We start from the raw sequence: 23,242 nt of genomic DNA on the forward strand, positions 1-23,242 counted from the left end.
GTATTGGAAGCAAAAGAACTTCTCGATATTGTTTCAGGTACAGAAGCCAAACCAGCAGCCGATAGCGATTTGTTAAAACCCTGGAAAGTCAAGGATGCAAGAGCTCGTGGTGTTCTTTCGATGTCACTCGATGAGGAACATCATGCATTGATCAGGTCATGTTCCACTTCAGCTGAAATTTGAGTACAATTCTGAAATATCGTGAACAGTCAACTACTACCAATAAATTTCTATGTCATCAAGCTTTCCATGAGTGTAAATTTAAAGATGGAAATAGTGTCAGTGTTTATCTTAGTGAACTTAATGTGATCATCAAACAGTTGACTGATCTTAGTGTTGCGCCTTCATCGGAAACCGTCATAGCAAAAATTATCAATGATCTTCCAAAAGAATTCGACTCGTTCAGAACCTCATGGAGATTAGCTGCAATTGGTGGAATGGAATTTAAACTGGAAGATCTCCAATCACAATTACTTGTCGCGGAAAGAGAATTGAAAATGGGGACTGGACCAGTAAACAGCGGTGAAGCTTTAGTTATTCAAAAGAAAAGATTTGGTAAACATAAACGACGATCATTCAAGTGCTTTTCGTGTAATGAGCCAGGACACATAAAGAAAAATTGTCCAAAAAGACAAGCATCAAAAGAGAATTTCGGTCTCACTTTGAGTGGTCAAAATGAGATCTCGAATGGAAATCTCAAAATGAGATCTCAATCTGAGCTCTTAATCTGAGCTCTTAATCTGAGCTCTCTTTTCGACTTATCTTAATTATTTAATCCAGCTTAACTTATTAACCTCAAAGTGAATATGGATTAACCCTTTCACAGTATCAACCTTCGAGGTTCTTGGTATAAAGGTCACCTCTCTTCTGGTGAACCTTCAGTTTATGTATTTTCTTTTCTCGAATAAAGTTAATTCAACATCACCATTCGACTCATTATATTTAACCAACAGGTTATGGGCCCAGCTCGTAGTTGAAAATCAATTTCTATTCTCTGTGTTAAATTCTGCTAATTAAATTTTTCATTAGTTTCTAATTTTGTGTGTGTATTTGAAATCGTCATGGATAAAATTGATTTTCATGTTCCAGTTCTGACAACGAGTTCTTTTCAACGATGGAAATTTGATATTTCAAGTGTATTGGAAGCAAAAGAACTTCTCGATATTGTTTCAGGTACAGAAGCCAAACCAGCAGCCGATAGCGATTTGTTAAAACCCTGGAAAGTCAAGGATGCAAGAGCTCGTGGTGTTCTTTCGATGTCACTCGATGAGGAACATCATGCATTGATCAGGTCATGTTCCACTTCAGCTGAAATTTGGAGTACAATTCTGAAATATCGTGAACAGTCAACTACTACCAATAAATTTCTATGTCATCAAGCTTTCCATGAGTGTAAATTTAAAGATGGAAATAGTGTCAGTGTTTATCTTAGTGAACTTAATGTGATCATCAAACAGTTGACTGATCTTAGTGTTGCGCCTTCATCGGAAACCGTCATAGCAAAAATTATCAATGATCTTCCAAAAGAATTCGACTCGTTCAGAACCTCATGGAGATTAGCTGCAATTGGTGGAATGGAATTTAAACTGGAAGATCTCCAATCACAATTACTTGTCGCGGAAAGAGAATTGAAAATGGGGACTGGACCAGTAAACAGCGGTGAAGCTTTAGTTATTCAAAAGAAAAGATTTGGTAAACATAAACGACGATCATTCAAGTGCTTTTCGTGTAATGAGCCAGGACACATAAAGAAAAATTGTCCAAAAAGACAAGCATCAAAAGAGAATTTCGGTCTCACTTTGAGTGGTCAAAATGAGATCTCGAATGGAAATCTCAAAATGAGATCTCAAAATGAGATATCGTTTGGAGCTCTCCAAATGAGTGCTCAAAGTGAGAGATGTGAAAAGGTTGGACAATGGTTACTGGACTCTGGCGCATCTAGTCACATGGTATGTGATAGATCTGAACTTTTTGACTATGAAGTACTTGAAGAGCCTGAAGAATTCGTGATTGGTGATGGTCGTGTGATTAAAGCGATTGGATTTGGAAAAATTGAGGTGATGTTATTCAATGGATCATCATGGGAACCGAATTGTTTTGTCAATGTTAAACATGTCCCACAATTAACTGTAGCTCATATCATCTCAATGGGAGTTTTGACGAGAAGAGGTATATCTGTGGAAGCATTTGCTGACCATGTTGTCTTGAAAAATAATCTTGGTAAATCGATTCTAATTGGAAGTAAAGTTCCTGGAGGAGAAGTATATAATCTACAGGTAACAACAAAGCAAAGTAATAAACTATTACTAGCAGCAAATCATGACAATATTTTGAAATTGTGGCATGAAAGGCTTGGCCATATCGGAATCGACAAGATTAAGCAGATGATAAGCAAAGGTATGATTGAAACTCCAGTTGACTTCAGACCTCAAGAATTTTTCTGTAAAGCTTGTGCACTTGGAAAATTTGCTCGAAGGCCTTTTAACTCAAGTGAACCAAGAGAGACTAAACCTGGTTCTCACATTCATAGCGATGTGATGGGTCCAATGGAAGTTGCTTCAATTGGTGGAGCAAGATATTGTTTAGTGTTTAAATGTGAATCGACTAATTACAGGAAGGTCAGATTTTTGAAAGAAAAAAGTGATATACCCAAGATGATATTCGAAGTTATTGGTGAAATTTATCGTGAAACTGGTAATAAAGTAAAAGTTTTTCGTTCAGATAATGGAACTGAGTACACCAATCGGGATGTTAAAGAAAAATTTGGTAAATATAACATAAAACACGAATTCTCAGCTGCTTATACTCACGAACAAAATGGAAGAGCTGAACGAGAGAATCGTTCTCTTGCCGAGCTTGCTCGCACTATGATTCACGCAAAGAATGTAATGAAAGAACTTTGGGCCGAAGCGATCAACACTGCTGCATATTGCCTCAATCGAGCATTGATAAAGAATAGAGATGTAACTCCATTTGGATTGTGGTTCAAATCTAAGCCTGATATTGACCACATGAAACCCTTTGGTACATGCGCTTATACTCATATACCTTCTCAGTTTCGTAAAAAGTTTGATCCGAAATCCAGAGAGGGTATTCTTGTTGGCTACACGGAAACTATTTGCAACTTTAGAATTTATGACAAAGTAAAACGAAAGGTTTTTATTGTTCGTGATGTGAAATTTGACGAGACAAACCAATTCTGTGATCAAGAAAACCCAACTTCTGCATCAGCACCTGATAAAATCAGTAATCATATTACTGTTAGTGATTCATCAACTCGATCCAGACAATTTGCTCAAAATGAGATCTCAAATCGAGATCTCGGAGTGAGTGCTCAAAATGAGATCTCAAATCGAGATCTCGAAGTGAGTGCTCAAAATGAGATCTCAAATCGAGATCCCGAAGTGAGTGCTCAAAATGAGATCTCAAATCGAGCAAGTAATAAAAGCGATTCAAAAGTGATAACGCGATCACCAATAAATCTAAGAAAACTACCACATCGAGTTATTGGAACGTGCAGCTTGATAATAAATGAACCATTCTCAATGGAAGAAGCTCTTTCTTCAGAAAATCGTGATAAATGGAAAGCTGCTATGGATGATGAAATGCAGTCACTTAAAAAATGTTCAACTTGGCAACTAACTGATCGTCCATCAGATAGATCAGTAATTAAGTGTAAATGGATTTACAAGGTGAAAGAAAATTCTGATGGATCTATCGAGCGATACAAAGCCAGGCTAGTGGCCAAAGGTTATTCTCAAAAACCTGGTATTGACTTCCATGAAACCTACGCACCAGTCGTGAGATTTGAATCAATCAGAATTATACTCTCTATCGCAGCTTATCATAAAATGCATCTTTCACAATTTGATGTTAAAACCGCTTTCTTGTATGGAGACTTGCTCGAAGAGGTGTACATGGAACAACCTCCCGGATACATTGAAAATCAAGATCAAGTTTGTAAATTGAACAAAGGACTTTATGGCCTCAAACAAGCACCGAGGCAATGGAATAAAAAGTTCTCATCCTTTTTATCATCGTTTGGTTTTGTGAATTCTGAAGCTGATTGTGGTGTTTATTTTTCAATGAAAGGTAAATTGAAGAGCATTTTGGCTTTATATGTTGATGATGGTCTCCTTTGTTGCAACGATAAATTATACTCACAAAAGGTCTTGCAATATCTCAATGATAATTTTGAGATGAAATTTGGTAAAGCTGATTGTTTTCTAGGCCTTGAAATTTCTCATAAAAATGAAGAGATATTTATCGGTTCATCCAGGTACATAAATCGCATTCTCAAACAGTATGGAATGGACGAGTGCAAAAGTGTTGCAACACCAAGTGATGTTAACAATAAATTGCTTCCAGCAACAAGTGAACAAGAATCTCTTGATATCCCTTACCAAGAAGCTGTGGGAGCTTTGATGTTCTTGGCGGTAACAACACGTCCAGATATTGCATTTTCGGTCTCTCAGTGTGCAAAACATTGCAACAAATATAATCAAGAGCATTGGAAAGCGTTGAAGAGAATCTTCAGGTACATTAAAAATACGATAAGCTTTGGGTTATGCTACGGTAAAGGACAACTAGAAGTAACTGCTTATTGCGATTCAGATTGGGCATCGGATCCTGTGACCAGAAAGTCTGTAAGTGGTTTCGTTCTTCTTCTAAATGGTGGTCCTATCTGTTGGGCATCAAGAGGGCAAACAATTGTTGCACAGAGTACAACCGAAGCAGAGTACATAGCGATGTCTGAGTGTCTCAAGGACGTAATTTGGACTCAAAATCTCTTAAAGGAACTCAATTTGTTGGATGAGAAACCAACAACAATTCTATGCGATAATCAAGGAGCAATATCTCTAGCAGAAAATCCAGTTTTCCACCGTCGAACTAAACATATTGAGATAAAGTTTCACTTCATAAGAAATGCGCGTGATGAAAAGAAAGTGCAAATTTTTTTCGACGTTGAAAGCGAAAATCAAGCGGCTGATTTCCTCACAAAATCTTTGTCATCACCAAAGTTCAATAATTGTCGAAATTTAATTGGTATGAGTGATAAGAGCGAGTGGGAGTATTGGAATAGATCATTTCGCTCTTTCTGAAGACTCATAATGAGCTTTCAATATGCGATCTCAAAGTGAGATCTCAAAATGAGATCTCAATCTGAGCTCTTAATCTGAGCTCTTAATCTGAGCTCTCTTTTCGACTTATCTTAATTATTTAATCCAGCTTAACTTATTAACCCTCAAGAAGTGAATATGGATTAACCCTTTCACACGGTATCAACCTTCGAGGTTCTTGGTATAAAGGTCACCTCTCTTCTGAGTGAACCTTCAGTTTATGTATTTTCTTTTCTCGAATAAAGTTAATTCAACATCACCATTCGACTCATTATATTTAACCAACACCTTATTATTGAGCGAAACTCATTGAAAAAAAATCTAAATAATGTTCTAAATATTAATCAAATGCATGGAACATGAATTGAACTCCCTGAAACCACCACCATCATCATTAGACGAAACATTTTCTTCCTCATCTTTTTACCATGAATATTTTTTTCGTTCCTTATTAACCTTACATCAGGAAATCATAAAGTTAACATATTCTAATAAGAATTGAGGTGAAAAAATATGATAAACTAATCAGTAGTTTTTTTTCCAACAGACTCAGACAAGGGAATGAACTTTCTCAGTCTAGAATTTCAAATGTTTATCGATAATCCTTGAACTCACCCTGAGACTGATTATTATTTACAACGTAATGAAATTATTATGGAAAAGTTTCCTTTCCTTGAGACTAGTTGTATTATAAAATATTGAACACTTATTGAATCCGATTCTAAATTATTCACGGCAAATTATTCAATGAGATTTTAATTATCAAATGAATGTTCATTCTAAGCTCTCGTTAAGCATCATCATCATTTTCGGAATACGATCATCAAAATAATCTAAAAATAATTCGCAACAAAACTTTTTCTCCTTCCTTTTGATAATTTTGCTTCCTTTCTAATGCCATTGTCATTGTTTTGTCAATGGTAAACAATGCTTAGAACTGAAGACAAAAAAGACTAAGCAAAATGTGATCCCAATTTTTTTCCTATCTTGCATTTGATTCCAAATAATAAATCATTTCTCATTCAGTAAAATTTATTCAGATTTACATATACAAACGTATCCAATGGATTTATATTATTATTCATGTACTATTATGATTATCATTCCCTGTGAATTTTTTTGAAACAAAAATATAATTTTCATGATTGAGTTAATCAAGTCATGGTGGATGAAACAATCAAATATTTGCAATTCACTTTTGGCATTAATTTTTTTCCACTTCTTGTTCATTATCAAGTTTATAACATTCACCATTCTCGAGTATCATATACTATTAGTTAGTAATCAAACTGAAGCATATTATTAATGAAACAATGACCTTTTCGGTCAATTTCATTTGTATTTTAATAAAAATCCACTCAAATTAAATGTTTCCAGGCTAATTGTTATATACAAAGGATGAAAATCGCTCTGATGTCATGATTTATCTTTCAATAGCCTTGTTTTCATTGAACTGGTCATCATCTCATGTTCACTATTTGGTATAATATTTAATGGTCATAATGATACATTTATGAGATAAGCTTAAATGGTCATCGTCAGCAAATAACAATGTTGCAAACAGAATCACATCAGCCAAATGATAACATAAAAAACTCCATAGCAAATGTCAAAATAATCAACTACTTTTTTTATTTTCCTATTCCGATAACAACTAATCAGTATCTTGATCTTCATCGCACTGACCATGATGAACAGTTGACATCAAAAAATAGCTTCTTTCATACTTGACTCAGTTCGAGTCTCTCTCTCTCTCATTCTCTCTCTAAATGTCCAAACAAAGATCATCTTTGCATCGTCACCGCTAATCTGTGTATCGTATCTGCATCATTATTATAATTACAGATTTTGCTTTTCTCATTTTCATAACATTGCAAACGTAAACAAGAATTAGAGAAAGCAAAGAAAAAATCAGCAATCAAATATCAACATCCGTATCTATTATTATAGTACTCAGGGAGAAAATCACTCATCAACAACGGAGTGAAATAAACAGAAAAATAAACGAAGAAGGTAATATTATGATGATGTATCAGTATGACTAAGAAAAGAGGATAATAATGATGTAGAGTATGATGATGATGATGGACAAATGAAATGACCGGAAGCATATGATTTGACAATATGTTCAAATGAATAGACAATCATGTTTGATGGCTCATCTCACCCTGAATACAATCACAACCATCATCATCATCTTAACATTTGATTACTCTTGTTAAACATTTGATTACCTCTTTTCAAATTGCTATTTTCCTCTTCATCTCCTCATCATCACCATCATATTACAAATATAATCAATTGAATTGGAATCAAATTCATGGTAATCTTCAATCCTTTTCCATTCTACTCAATGTTAAAGAAAAGTAAGATCTTGTTATTGTTTTTTTCACACTTTGGTACATTCATTTCAATCTAATACTTGAAATGAAATGAAATATAAACAATCAGATATCATTGTTCATCTTTATCATGTTTATCATGCTGATTAAGTTAAAGTTTCTTTTTATAAGTTTCTTAGTCGTTTCTATTTCTTGATTATTACAATTTTCACAAAATCAATAGATTATGTAATCATTTATTTAGCCTGCAGAAAAAAAGTTCACAATTCTCAGCTCATTTATGTTTCACAATCCAATTTAATTCAATTGTTGTTGATTATAACTTATTCACACTTGAATGTTACTTGAATAACAAGTATTACTATTTAAACATATACATCAATATGATCAGAAAAATGAATTAAGGTTGATTCACATTCAGATATTTGGCTGATAAATATGAGTAATGATCAATTTTCGGATGTTCTATGAAACAATTACTGTTTTCTGCTTCCGGAACTTCACCCAAAAATGAATTTGATTGGTTATTAATTCCCTTTTGATAAGAAGTAAAACTTTGTCACTGGAAGTTGAGTCGAGAATAGGAATTCGTTGCTCTATTGATTTTCGTTCGATGATAATCCTCTGATTACTTTGTGTCGTTTTTTGAACGATAAATACAAGTATAAGAATGAGAATGGACAACCCATCATTAATAGAAATTTATATGAAAACCAATTGAAAGCATAATAAGCATCATCGATGGTCAGTTACCGATATCCTCGGTTTACACTGGGCAAGAAAACTTTCAAGCTTGACCAAGATGCTGTAGATACATTATCATTATCGTCATCATCATTATATATCACGATGAGTGGCATGCAGAGGGAGAGAAAGATAAGCAAGATGAACATTAGGATTTGATGTGAAAAGATAAGGACAATTCTTTCAGAATCTGAGAATTTTTTTCTCTGTTCCAACAAACTTTTCTCTTCCTGTAAATAAAAAGTTCACACTTCGCTGAATCAATAAAGGACAGAGCTAGAGAGAGAGACATTTATCAGTTAAGGATCTTCATCATGATGATCATGATCATCATGTTGGAGGTGAAAACAGAAAATATGGCCAACACAGCGAAGAGGAAAAATTTTTAAGCCACTTTATTAAGTTGATGTTCAGTAGTCAATGTGCTTTTCAGAACCTGAACAAGTTTGTGGTTAATTTAAATTCTAATCTGGTTTCTGGTTTACCTGATCCTCTTGGTGTGCTTTTTGCTCCCAACTGTACATCCTCATCTTTTCATCTCTTTTTTTTTTATTTTGCCTGTCTAACTGCTGGAAATTTAAGTCATCTTTATTTCCTCCATCCTCTTCCTCTTGAGGTCAGACTTGACCATTTAACTCAAACAAGCTACTTGTCAAATATAAACCAAAGTATCACACATACACAAAATTCAAGAGTCCACTCATGATACTATTATCACACCGTGACTATTACTTTGATCTGTTCAATGTTATCATAAAAAATTTGAAATAACCAAAATCCCTTGAGACCGACACGAGAAAAAAAAACTTAGTATAAGCTTTGAAATTGGTTGATCATTGATGGCAAAAGTTTTATCGGTTTTAACTTGAATCATTTAGATCAGCATTCAAATATGAAATTAATGCAAACTGAAAATTTAAAAGGTAAAGATAAGTGAGAACAAGAGAAAACTAACAATCTAATCTGAATATATATACATGATATTAAAATTCAGATGAAATCTCACAGAAAATCATAGGAACCATTTACCTTTTTTAACCGAAGTAAACTTTTTTGTTTTGTAAACACTGAAACCTATTAATATCTTGGCTTATCTTCATGGTAAAATCATGATGAGAAACTAAATCAATCATTTAAGCAACCAGAATGCTAATGAGAATGTTTTTCTCTCTAATAAAGTGAACTTATATATATATCAACAAATTATTGAGCATTTTTCATGGAAACATTAACTTCTCAACAAATTCACCATTATGATCATAACCGTATCACACTTTGCTCCAGACTATAATTAGCTAATTTCCATTCAATGTGTGTTGAATTACAATACAAAACTTTGATTCTCTTCTGTGATATTTTATTATTTTCACTTTATTGTCAATGACTTACAATCAACCTGTAGTATTTATAACATGTACTATCATTATTATCACATGAAATCAGATGAAATCTTCAAGTTGATAAAGTTTATATGCAGAGAGAGAAACAAAATTATCCAAAGCATTTCATCATGATACTTGAGAGTAAACAAAATATATTGAGAAAACTGTCAAATCATTTTCATTGTCATGTATGAATAGTTCAATAGGATGTAGAGGAAAAGCTTATTCGATCAATTTGAACATCGATTAGACCGATGAAAAAAAAGATGAGAAAGTGAGAAATCTCAACATGGTTAAAGTTCTGGAAAATCATGATAAAGAGTGTGAATTAGAAGTGAGCTGAAAGATTGCGGAAAAAAGTTCGAAAAAAAATCTCTCAAGTGAAATGGTTATTTTATTAACCAGGGATCGAAGAGAAAATGAAAAAGAATTTTAAATTTTCTATTTGACGATTTTTGTACAATCGTTTTCCTTGTATTATATTGAAGAGTCTCATGAAGATAATCATTATTACTATTATTAAGGAATGAAGGATTCTCTGTGTTGAAGATGATAAAGATGATATCTTGCTGGGAGTTAAGGATAAAAGAGTGAACAAAAAGTATAAAGAAATAGAGATGAAGAATCCATGATGGCAGAGATGGATAAGAGAGATGCGACAACAGAAATATCAGAAAATACAGATAAATAATTTTAAAAGAAAATTTTAAGTTTCATTTCATGTTAAAATTGATCGTAAGAACTTCTGAATTTGATGAAATATCATAACAATAAATCAAAAGATAATAGAGTAAATCAAAACAATTCATCTTCACATGAGACTATTTCTGTCTATGAACTTGAAATATTATTTCTTTTTGTTTCTTGTTCTAAATATGAAACTGATAAAATCATATTTTCCAATAGACATAAATGTATATCCAATAGGAGTATTCATAAGCATCAAAGATGATTTAATACTTGTGAAAATTGTCAACTTTTACCATTTTGAGTTGGACATTAAGGAAGAAACCGAAGAAACTGAAGAGGAAATCGGTTTCCTCACATGGGTTATGAAGAAATAATTTCCTTTAAACACTGAAAAATTCAAGGGTAAATTAATCTCCATGCGTAAATTTTCATGCCTTTTATCATAAATTCTGTTTCAATTTGCCACAAAAAATTCTGTACCGATTGAGGTCCAATGCATACACTTTGGTCAAGCGGAAACTTTGGCCTGGGGCCGGTCTGAAGATGACTGTTTTCGTCCACAAAGCAGCTTTGAAGCTATCGGCTAAATAATTTTCCAATAATCATAAACCAGGAAAATTATGTGGGTTGAATGTTTTAAGCTCATTGATTGAATTGTGATTAAGTTATGTTTTCAATGATGTAACATTATTATTATTCAAAAATCGTTATCATAATTTCTAACTCTCATTACTATCAGATGAATAAATATGATAAATACACAATTAATTATTTAATCATTAAAACATAATCATCATCATTTTACATGATCATTATTAGTCCTTTAATGAAATACATAATTAGTATTCATCGATATGATAATAATACTAAAGTAAATGAATAATTATTGCAGAGATAATCTTTACTCTCATTGCTTTAATTCAATAACAAGTTTAGCCGAAATCAATCAGTCCTGCAATTTAAATAATACTAATCTAATTGGAATTTTTAATTTAAATGGAAAATAATGTGATAAAATGATTTTCCAAAATTTACTCATATGAAACGATACTTGCTTCAAACAAACACAAAGAGAACCAGAACTTTCAAGTTCGACTACTGAACATTGAATAGCTCAACCATCGTCGTGTTTGGTTTATCTCCAAAAAGCTCACTAAAAGGAAAAGAAAGTTTATCCTGAGCTGAGTTGCACCTTTTCTGTTTCCATCATGAACTCCATTCACCATAGTACATATTATGTAATATGAACTATCGTTGATAAAGATTTACGAGAAAATCCCGCTTTTCATATCATCAGAACTTTTTTTCTAACTTTAATCAAGTGATAGATTAGAATTGGATAATATTAAAAGTGTTTCCATGATATGATTGAATTAGTATTTCAGACTGAAAATCATGGAAACAAAAAATCGGGTGTTGATGTTGATTGATGAACATCATCATGAATAAGAGATTTTTAGTCGAACAGCAAAAAAAAGAGTTGATTACAGACAGAAAGTTAATTAATGATGATAATTATACAATAATAATATTCAATCTAAGCCAGTAATCTATTCAACCTACTTAATGGTCAGTGGTAATTAAACAAAATGACCAACTAATTTCTATCGAGTTCGTTGTTGTTGTTGTTATCCTTGTTCTTGTTGCCTCTATTTAAACCGCTCATTTTGTTGTTTAATTATGTGGTTCAACGATAATTGTTCAAATTATTATTCCAATGGTAGTCTATTGAATACACAGAGCAATTAAGTTAATAGTTCACTATTACATTAGTTAAATCAATCTAAACATTTTCTCTCTCGCTCGCTCACTCACTAACTATTTCCCTTTGTATCTTCATTAAAGGAGCAATACAAGTAATAAAAGTAGAGCTAAACTTGAATAGTTAATTATTATCTAAATCCCTTGACGATTAAGGTTTAAATTGTATGTGATCTTTAATTAACATTTAATTGTGATTCCAATCAAATCAATTATAAATGAGCAATTAAATAAAGTAAATACATTATTTTATCAATTCAATCATGTCTGATTACACAATTAACTCTTTAACTTAACTTGTGAAATTGAAAATGTTAACAAATTAATCGAATCCCTTAAAGGTGAAGAAAAATTTTCTCTTCATCTTATCAATCAAATCAATTGTTTAATCAATTAAATAATCCTGATAGACTTTGGTTAATCTTTATCTTCTTGTTGATTGAAATTAGAAACCCGGAAGTAGTTTAATTCATGTAACTTGAAATAATCGCCATTTATTATCGTTGTTTCAGTAAATGAAACAAGATACTCTTTAGATTATCTAATAATGTGTACATGATATTATCTTGTTGATAAACTTTCAATCTCTCTTTCTCTCTCTCTTTCTCAATGATTTCTCATTAATGATTACACTCTTAATCTTCAATGGAAGTTGTTGATAAGATTAATTAGATTAGATTTGTTTGGATTTTTATTGTTTATAATAAATCAAGAAGCGAAAAATGTAATTGAGTAAATATTAAACTTCAATTGTACATTAAGAGTTTTAATCTACCACTGAACTTTTTTGTTTGCTCATTGTTTTTTATATTATGGAAAAGGAAGAAAACTTTTTTTCTCTTCTCTATTACTTTTTCCATGATAAATTGAAACTCATGGATTTCTGCTTGAGAGATTGTGGTTAATATCCAAGTAAATATAAGTATATTCAATTGTAAGTTGGAAAATTAATTCAACAATTAAATCCTGTGAATATTATGCAATAGTAATTGAATTGTTATTTATATTCGTGAATTATCCTATCCTAAGATAATTAGAAAGTCATGAATGAAAAGAAATTCCATCTCATGAGATTTAGATGAAACTTCAACGGAATAAAAAATGAAAAGATATTAATATATTAAAGGATTTTCAGAGGAAAATCACAATTTTTCTTGGTAACAGTTATTTCTCATTTAATTCATCTTATTTTTCAACCATCATATTTATTAAGACGATTAACTTATGATCTAAATTGTTGATGAAATGGTTAATCCATCTCTCGATTGAAAACTGATGAAGATGCAACAACTATTACAAACAGAAAAGATTCAGATATTCAATAGAAAATATCTTTTTTTTTGCTTTTCGACCAAAAGTCATTTCCGTTTTGTTGATACCTTGTTTTTATTGAGAGTTGAGAATATCTTTCTTGAAATCTTAGAATATTTTCCTTTTCATCAATGGTTTCCCTTGGAATTACCTCAACATGATTCTTGTTTATCCTCATCTTCTTAGTTTACAGTTCTCATCATAGATTTTGGAGTAACATTTCCTTCTTGGCAGACCATTAACGGTATTTTGTCATCATCATTATCGTCTCTTTCTCTCTTCTCATTGATCTTTGTCTTTATTTTTATCTCACGATTATCTTCATTCTCATAAATAACATTATCACCACCAATGGTTATCATTCTTATATCTTTAAAGATGAAGATTTTTGTTGTTTTCCAACTTTTTTTGTAGTTCCCTTGACTACTCTAAGGGATTATTAAATCTAGTTAACGAATCTACCTTATCTCTTTTCATCAATATCATCATGATTCTGATAATCCTTATGAACCAAAATCAGAAAATTCTATGTCTATCCTACAAGTTACAACTTCTTCATACTCAGAGTATGAAACTATCACAGGAAATTTTATTATGTTTACATGTTTATTGTCTACATTAATATATTATCGTGTTATTTTAGCTCAAAATCATAAAAAAATTGATCGGCTGATTCCTAATAATTTTGTATCGGTTTATAAATGTCAAATTGTAGAGTTGAACTTGTTTCAAACGCTTAGCTAATTTGCAAAAAGTAAATCCTGATGCAACTAATTTAAAATCAACTCGGCTAATTAACTGAAAAATTATTTGGATAACTTCAACTTAAATAATAGTATTACAACTTGATCGATAAGAAATTGCATCGAGCAGAAAGTTACTAAGTAAATTGTTGTTGCGTGTTGATGGACACAACGAAGGAAAATAAAACAAACACAAACAAAAATGAAAATGAAAATATCAATAAAAAATAAGAGTGAAAAAAAACTCGATGACTTTTTATGATGACAATGTTTTGAAAGTGATGGATGTTCAGTTGTCCAGTTTTGCTTGGACCTTTCATCGGTTCCATTGAACTTGAGAGGATTTCTCAGCTCATGTATTTTTTGGTACAATAATAATACATCAGATTAAGCATAAAATAGCGGAGAAGGCAGCAAGAAAAAACAAAGATTCAGAGATTGAGAGAGAGAGAAAAGTAATTTATCCTCTCATCTGGCCTGGATTATTGTAGGCGTATTAAGGTCTTCAGTGGATAAAGCAAGGGAGGAGGAAGAGAGAGAGAGAGAGAGTGGAAGGAGATGAAAGTAGAGAAGAAGAAAAAAACAATGTGCTGAGAGATAAATGAGATGACAGTGGATAAATTTTTTGCTTCCATGTATACATGTACTTAAAATGTCGCCGACTGTAGACCTGAATCAAGGGAGAGAAAGAGAGGGAAAGTGAAAATAGAGATGAAAATGAAGATGATGAAAGCAAAAAGTGAGCATAAGACGAAAAAAAAGTTCTGATATGAGAAGTGATGAAGCGACATGGAGAGTGAAAGATATCGAAAGATCAAAGCTTAACCTGAACATCAATCTTGTCCTTTTTTCTTGTGCTCCATTATCATTACTTTCATCTTGTTGGTCATTTTTGTCATCAATGTGATCATCTCAACACTTAGCTCACTCTTTACATTTTTTTCTCTTCTTCTTCTTCTTCTTATCTCTCTCTCTCTCTCATTTTATCTCACTTGGTGTCTTCACTATTTGTTTACGTCTTTTCTTGTTACTTAACTTGTTAATCTTACAACATTTACTGTTGATGATACATTTTTCTTAGACTATGATACCCTTCAAAAACCAAGGTGAATGTCTGATAATAACAACAAACATATTGACATTATAATGATAAGAAAGAAAGAAAGAAAGAAAGAGAGAGAGAGAGAGAGAGAGAGAGAGAGAGAGAGAGAGAGAGAGAGAGAGAGAGAGAGAGAGAGAGAGAGAGAGAAGCAAGAAAAAAACCGTTACTTTTATAATTGAAGAGACATCAATTAACAACGACAATAGATTATCATCATTTGAGATAATCAAGTTATAATTAAGCTTATTGTGAACCTGGAAATTATTGATAAACTGAACCGTCCAAGATTGAAACAATGAGTGATTAAGCGTTGATCTAATTATCAAAATCACTTATCAATTTCATCTTTTATATTAGTAATCAAATTTAACTTTTCGAGACATTATATACAACCATTGAAGCTTAGAACTTTAATCTTTGACATTTATTGAACAATATGACATAGAAAACGAATTATTCTGTTGAGTATTTAAACTTTCTGATAATAATGTTCTGGGATTTCATTTGGTAGCAAAATAAAAAGAAGGGGAAAAATGATATTAGATAGAGAATTTAGCTTTTTCTTGGAAAATTCTAATAGAAATCTAAATTTACTGATTCTCTCCAGAGACTCAGGACAAAAAAGACTACGACAATAAGCTATAGTAATCGATTGTAAGTATAATTATCTAATAGAATGATTTATATTAATATATTGGAGAAAAAATTGTCTAAAATTCATTCAAATTATTGAGCAAAATTGAAATTGAAAAAAGAAAGAAAAACAATTTCAATTATATTGATCAATCAACTTTTCGTCTATTGCTTTGAGCATCAATTGATGAATACGAACATTATCTGTATCATTTCAACTTATCTACTTTTTTCACCATGAAATTTACCATGTATCATTTGTTGTCTTCTCAATCAATTGATTTGACTGTGATTGAAATAGAAAATAAAGTTCCTATTGGAATCTATTAGTCTGATAAAAGCCCTAAAGGTGTGACATTAAAATCACAGGTAAAATTTTATTTAGAAATAAAATCAACACCAAATTAATAAAGTATCTTTTCTCATCCGATGCTCTACATTTTCGAATCAATTTTTTATTCTCTATTCTTTCTCATCGACAATTCAATTGAAGTAAAGAAAAAACCATGAGTACAGTTATAAGAAATCGTTCCAAATTCGAATTGAGGCTTTTTTCTCTCTTTCTTCTTTTAGTAATAATAGTACGAATTCGCATATTATTTTCCTTTCAACATTTACCTGTGTAAAAGAAAAACATCTTGGTGAAATTTTCCATCATGAACTGAGGAAATTATTTTTCGACTTAGAAGAATAGAAAATTTTTTCTTCTTCTTTTATTATTATCTGTATATATCATTTTGTTCAGAAGAAAAACAATTTCAACTTATTGATCGGATTGAGGTGAGAAAAGAAAACATAAACTGAATTTAGAGAAATTTATTAAATATTGAAGGTGAAAATAAATTTCGTTTCACAATATTATTACCTGAAGATTAGATATTTGATGATTGGTGAAATTCAGGTAATCATGATTATGTTATCAGCTGAGTATATGGAAGGAAACTTTTCTTACAATCTAATTGTAAACACTTTGATAATGAAGATGAGATTTGGTTTCTGTGAGCCTTTTCCCATTATTACTTTAATCATCTTGTAAATTATGATCAGAATTTTCATTGATAATCGTTTATCACAATTAGTAAATTGAATGTTGATATCTCTTAATGGTGATAAGAAGTTTGGTTTTTTTTTTGCTTTGAGGTTTGAGATTAAGTAAAGGTGATTAATTGATCGACGATGATCCATATCAAACGTTACTGTATTAAGATTAGATTAAATTGTTTTCACTTACATGATAAGAGAACGGAAATAGTATTATTAATCCCAATACTTCCGTTTACATTGATAGTGCTTGTTAGAAACTTGTCATGATTAAACTCTAACTGTTTGTTAATCTATTGAGATTTACTTGTATTTCCTTTATAAAGTTGTCACTCTTCAATTGTGTTTCTAATTTTACAGTTTGATTAATTTAATTCTGTTTTTTTTGCTTAATTCTCAGGCCTCCGTCTTTAATAATTGAATCGGTGAAACTAGACGATGCTGGTGAATATCGTTGCCGTATCGATTTTCGTAAAAGCAGAACTCAATATCGAACTGTCCAATTAGAGGTCATAAGTAAGTAACAACTATTTTGTTTTCTTTTTTAGCTTTTTTTGCTCTCTTTCTTTTCTTCTCTCTTTCTCTCTCGATGTCCAATTATTAGCATTTTCTTGTCTCTGTTCTTTCCTCATTCTTTGGACACCTCCTGTTCCTGTCTACACCCTAATCAGATTCTCCATCTCTATCACAATTCTCACCTTAATCAACACTTCTAACTTTATTCCTGTTAGTTGTTCTCAGATATTGTCAATGAATGTTTACTTTTTCACCTCTGGGAATTGATAGAAAGCTTATCAAATGAAAAGAACGATAATAATAATAATACGATGATGATGATGACGATAGTCGATTCTCTGGTGCTTTTCTCCATCTTCTTCCAATATAACCCAAAGAATATTATGAGCTCTCTCTCTCTCTCTCTCTCTCTCTCTCTCTCTCTCTCTCTCTCTCTCTCTCTCTCTTTGTTTCATCATTGTCATCTTCTTGGTTTTCATTCTTTCTGTAGTATCTCTTTCTTTCTTTTTGATTATTCTTGAACACTAAGGTTCTTTTCCTCATTTTATGGTAAATGCATCAAGCAAACAGAACTAAATATTATCATAATAATACAAAAAGTGTAGCATTTAGAGGGTTAGTATTTATTTCGCTGTATAAATGAGCAAATAAGTGAATGAATGGAAAGAAACAATTGGATTTTCATGAAAGCTCATTTTCCGTTAAGATTGAATGAGAAGGAAAACTTTTTGTTCTGTAGTCTTTTTTTTCTCCATGAAAGTTCCGGTTCTCGAATTGTGTATTGTTATTATCACTAAATTATTATTGGAATAAATTCAGAACAGTAAACTATTGAATTAATTCTTGTATAAATACTTTTTTCAGTATTTAAGAGTAGAAAGAAAAATTTCATCAAATTGTTGGATTTTTTCCAGAATTGAATAAAAATATAATAAGATAATGAGAGAGAAAAAAAGAGAAGTTGATAAAAAGAAATCATTAGCAGCGAGTGTACTTAAATACTGAATCGAGAACCGATAATGTAGATTCGAGAAATTTTTCGAGAAATTTCAACATTCTTATTGATTTTCTTTTTCGTAACTCGTAAAATTCAGTTGGACCAAGAGATGTTGTCATCATGGATGAATTCGGACAGCGACTACGTGATCTAGTTGGACCTTTTAATGAAGGTGCTCATATGACCTTAATCTGTGAAGCTGAAGGAGGTAAGGGAGCTCGTGAATTATTCATTTTATTAGATTATCTTTGATAAACCTGTCAAAATGAGAGGATATCAGAATTCTCAGAGTTGTTATCAAATATTGATTAACTCAAACGATTATTGATTCTCTTGTTTTGATGACAAAAAAATGAATCTTTCCCTTCTAACAGGTTCGCCTCATCCTCAACTTCGTTGGTATAAAGACGGTCATCTAATAGATGAGACTTGGAATATAACCATCCAAGGAATAATTCGTAATGAACTTGCAATAAATCATATTCAGCGAAGTGACTTGATGACAACGTTAACATGCATTGCAAATAATTCAAATTTAACTAAACCAGTATCAACCAGCATCACATTGGACTTAAATCGTAAGTTGAATTTCAACATTAATCGTAAACCTGATATAAGATTAAGAGATTATCATCTAATCTCATCCAACGATTATGCTTTTCTTACTACTCGATAACTCGATAGCATTAGCTTATCATTATATTGATACATAGTAAAAAATAATTGATCTTTAAGTTAACGATCAATTATTTTATGGTAAACAGGCAAACAATTAATGATGATTAAATATGTGTTAACATAACTCATGAACATGAGAAAGTATCATGGTAAAAATTTACGTTGGAGACCAATAATTGATAAAAGATTGATAATGATGATGATATTTATCCTCGAGGGATTAATGATGAAAAGACTCTGAATATGAGGATAACTGATGATGAATCGAGAAATTAATTCAATACAATATTGTATTAGCCTTGTTCTTTGTTAATCTTATCATTGGAAAGTTTTTCTTTTCGGAATAAAGAATACATTGTATATAATATGTAACGAAAAGGAAGACAATGAAAATGCAAATGAAACTATTATGTTAGAACAATAGAATTGAAATTGATACTTTGAACAAGCTAACGATTCATTCGGCATTTGAGAAAATTTTTCCTAATTCGAACTCATCTTCATGTAGACTGATTAGTTTTTTATCGAGTTGGATTATCCATTTTTCTATCGTTATTCTGTATTCCATGAAATTACTTTTATCACATTTGATAGAGTCATGGATCAGGATTTTGTCACTAAAAGTTTCGTTTCTCTTTAAGAACATGATAAGATTAAGAAAAATAGTTCTTGGGATGAAGAAGAGGAAAAAAAATTGATTGAGTTACAACTTTAGAAAATTATTATCTAACTGCAACTAATGACTGATCAGAACTTTTTTTTTCTTCTCACCCTGAACTACATGGTGAAGATTATGCTTAGATTATGTGTTTAGATAAAAATGATCAGAGTAAATGATGAAAAAAAAAGCTTACGGAACTGAACAGTTTGTGTTTATTTTTTTTTCTGGTTGATATGATAAATGAGAAGAGATTAAGATAATGTGCTCATTAAATGAATAACAACATGTTGATAATCGTTTACATTGAGTTAATTTAATGGGTTCGAATTTTTTTTTATTTCTCTTTTTTATTTTTGTCTCTTTTTTTAGTTCGACCAACAAAAGTTCATATTATGAGCCCGAAACATGCTCTCTCTACCGATAAAAGAGTTGAATTAACGTGTAAATCGGAAGGTTCCAGGCCTCCGGCGATTGTTACTTGGTGGAAAGGACCAAAGCGATTGCAACATGTTTCCGAAGATGTAACAAGTTCTGAGAATGTAACAGTTTCCATAGTTCATTTTACTCCAATAGCTGAAGATAATGGTAAAGTACTTTCATGTCGAGCCGATCATTCAATTCTCCCTGATAGTGCCATTGAAGATTCATGGATACTTGATGTATACTGTAAGTAAATAAAACTCTGATATGAACAGGGTAAAGGTTTGGTTTATACACAGAATTTGTCACCTGAATCCAAGGTATAACACTTTTATTCAAACTTTAGTCATTATATCAAGAAGTTTACTGGCGAGAAAAAATAATTAAATGATGATGAAGATTTAAGATAAAAGTAGCAGATGAAGTGGAAAAGAAAATAAGAAATTGTCTTCTCTTTGGGTGTAAATTTCATGGGGATCATTAATTAGTTAGTTAAAGTCTTTCGAATTGTTGAGATAATTATGTTGATAGGAGATTCTTTGTTCTAGGATTGACTATGGATAGAAAAAAAAACGAGTGGAGAAAAAAAATAAACTAAAATAATCTTGGAATAAGTTTGAAAGAGAAAAAGAAGAAGAAGAAGAAGACGAAAAAAATGGGTGACAGAAAATGAAAATTCTGAACAGAAAAAAAAGAACAAAAAAGTTCTGTGAATTAAATTGAGATAAAATTGGAAGGAAATTGTAAAGAAAAAAAAAGTGAGAGAAAAAATGAGACCGAAAATGATTAACATCCAAAAGTCTATGTGAGTGGTAATGGATAACAGAATGATAATGATAATGATTCTGTTGATAATGGTGTTGATTAACCGTTGACGTTGATGATAGTAAATAACAGGAGTAAAAAATCAAGGTAACAATCAATTTAAGTCAAATATTTGATAGTATAAAGGTTAAGTCAGAAAAGAAACTTTTTTTCAAAGTGTTGATGAAATTTGCTAATTTTTTTGTTCATCATCAACTTTCATTCACCAAGATGTTACCTGAAGCGTAAATCGATAGATTAATTAATTGCTTCTGAATACCTAATAGCTATCATTAAGTTGATATTTATCACGATTACCTTGATTACTATCATTTTGATTTTCGTTTCATGTCAACCTTTTCCCATTATAATCTTTAAATCAAACGTAACCAAAATTAATGACAATTATTTTCATAATATAAACAATGGGAAAGTTATTAAACTTTCTCAATGCACATGAATGAAAATTCAGTTGGATCATGAAACAATGTGATACTTTTTGGATGGATTATCACCTTTATCATCATGTTTTAAACTGCTAATCAATTCTCATTGGATGATTTTCAATCTATTGGATTAATTGATTTGAAGTTGTGTTGAAAATGTTCTGATAATGATGATAATTAAGTCGCTATTATCTGTAGAGTAACTGTTTTAATTTCTGTTCCTTGTCAATCCATGTGATCAGAAACAATTAACTTGATTCTAGATCATTAACACTAAGTAAATAACGGATTAATTGTTTACCAATTGTGTGGTAATCATATGGATTTTTGTAATGTAAATCAAAGGATATTGATGGCATGAAGCTACTTTGGTGACAAATTTTTCTGGTTCATCCATCATGTCGTGACGATATTCTGATTTTGTTTATCATGACTTTTTTTCTAATCAATTTCTCTTGATCTTTTTGATTACAGTTGCTCCTAAATTATCATTATCTCTTGGATCTAATCTTTATCATGATCAAGTCAGGGAGTCGAGCGATGTCACATTTGAATGTCATGTAATCTCAAATCCGCCCATTTCATATGTTTCATGGCAATTCAATGGACGTTCATTTTCAAATGCTAATCAAATTAATAATAATAATTCACCCAATGAAATCTCAAGTGATTTGATTATTTTTCGTAATCACTCATTGACCATACGAAATATAACTCATCATCGATCGGGTAAATATCGCTGTTCAGCTGAAAATGTTGAAGGTGATGGTTATAGTCATGAGATTAATCTCAGAATTTTATGTAAGTATATTTATCTACTGCTCTCTTTATTTTCTAATATCATTTATTCACGGAGAAAATTGAAAAAGAAAAATTCATCAGAACTGAATTTCTTTTCTCTCCCTTGAACCAAGATTAAATGTTTGAATGGAAAAGGTTAATAAACGATCAGTTTCATTTTTTTTTCAAAAGAATTTTTGAAATTTTCTATCCTGAAAATTACAATCTTTCCTTTGATTCTTTTTCCATCATCATGAAATTGATTGAGATATTACATTGAAAATATTTCTTGAGGGTAAAAGGAAACATTATTATGAATGAATGAATGAATGGATATTATCATTTTTATCGGTCATGTTGAAAGGTCATTCAGTGTAATGTTTGAATCTGAATATAATGATAATAGTCATACAAATGATAATAATAATATAGTCAAATGTTGTTATTGAACGGAAATGTTGGGTTACTGATCATCTTCGTCTTGTTCATATTTTCATGATTCATGTTGATGTTCAAATCGATGAATCGATAAATTTGATTGCCAAACGGAATCATGGTTTTCAAAGGCAATAGTTGATGATTGATTGTTTTTTCATCGCATTGGATTCATTGTATTGTAATAATGAGTAAACAAAAGCAGATGCAGATGATAAAGAGAGAGAGAGAGAGAGATAGAGAAATGAAGGATCAAGATAATGATGATGATGATCAGAGGAAGATAGATAGTGAAAGAAGAGGAGACAGGGAGCTGAGGATAGAGAGAAAAAAAAATCAGGATTCTGAGATTGATGCACAGAATGATGTGGATAATGGTAATATTTTCCAACGTTGCTTCATCATTTTCATCATCAATAGTTGAGTTGTTGTTCATCTTTGCTCTATTGAATAATCAGAATAATCTACTAGAATAAATGTCTTTCGCACTTTATCCCGAATCATGATGTTGAGTTGCACAATCATCACGAGGAGCGAAAAAAATATTACAAATGAAAATGAACAAAGAATACAAATAATGAAAATTATAATTAGTCATCATAAGTTCTGTGAACAGGAAATTCATCTGAATAACTT

General features: G+C 31.2%; 1 protein-coding gene across 1 annotated transcript in view; it reads left to right on the forward strand.

The window, feature by feature from the left end:
- LOC128386267 (synaptogenesis protein syg-2-like) overlaps nt 1-22,299 on the forward strand; it is a 60,112-nt gene extending 37,813 nt beyond the window's left edge. Inside the window, exons 2-6 of the mRNA XM_053345273.1 lie at nt 17,270-17,385; nt 18,480-18,590; nt 18,757-18,960; nt 20,091-20,387; nt 21,866-22,299. Of these exons, the coding sequence (XP_053201248.1) occupies nt 17,270-17,385; nt 18,480-18,590; nt 18,757-18,960; nt 20,091-20,387; nt 21,866-22,299 (1,162 nt within the window). The remainder of the gene's footprint in view (nt 1-17,269; nt 17,386-18,479; nt 18,591-18,756; nt 18,961-20,090; nt 20,388-21,865) is intronic.
- Nucleotides 22,300-23,242: the final 943 nt, after the last annotated feature.

Source organism: Panonychus citri, unplaced genomic scaffold, assembly GCF_014898815.1.
Source record: "Panonychus citri isolate SS breed McGregor unplaced genomic scaffold, ASM1489881v1 Contig00068, whole genome shotgun sequence".
Classification (NCBI taxonomy): Eukaryota; Metazoa; Arthropoda; class Arachnida; order Trombidiformes; family Tetranychidae; genus Panonychus; species Panonychus citri.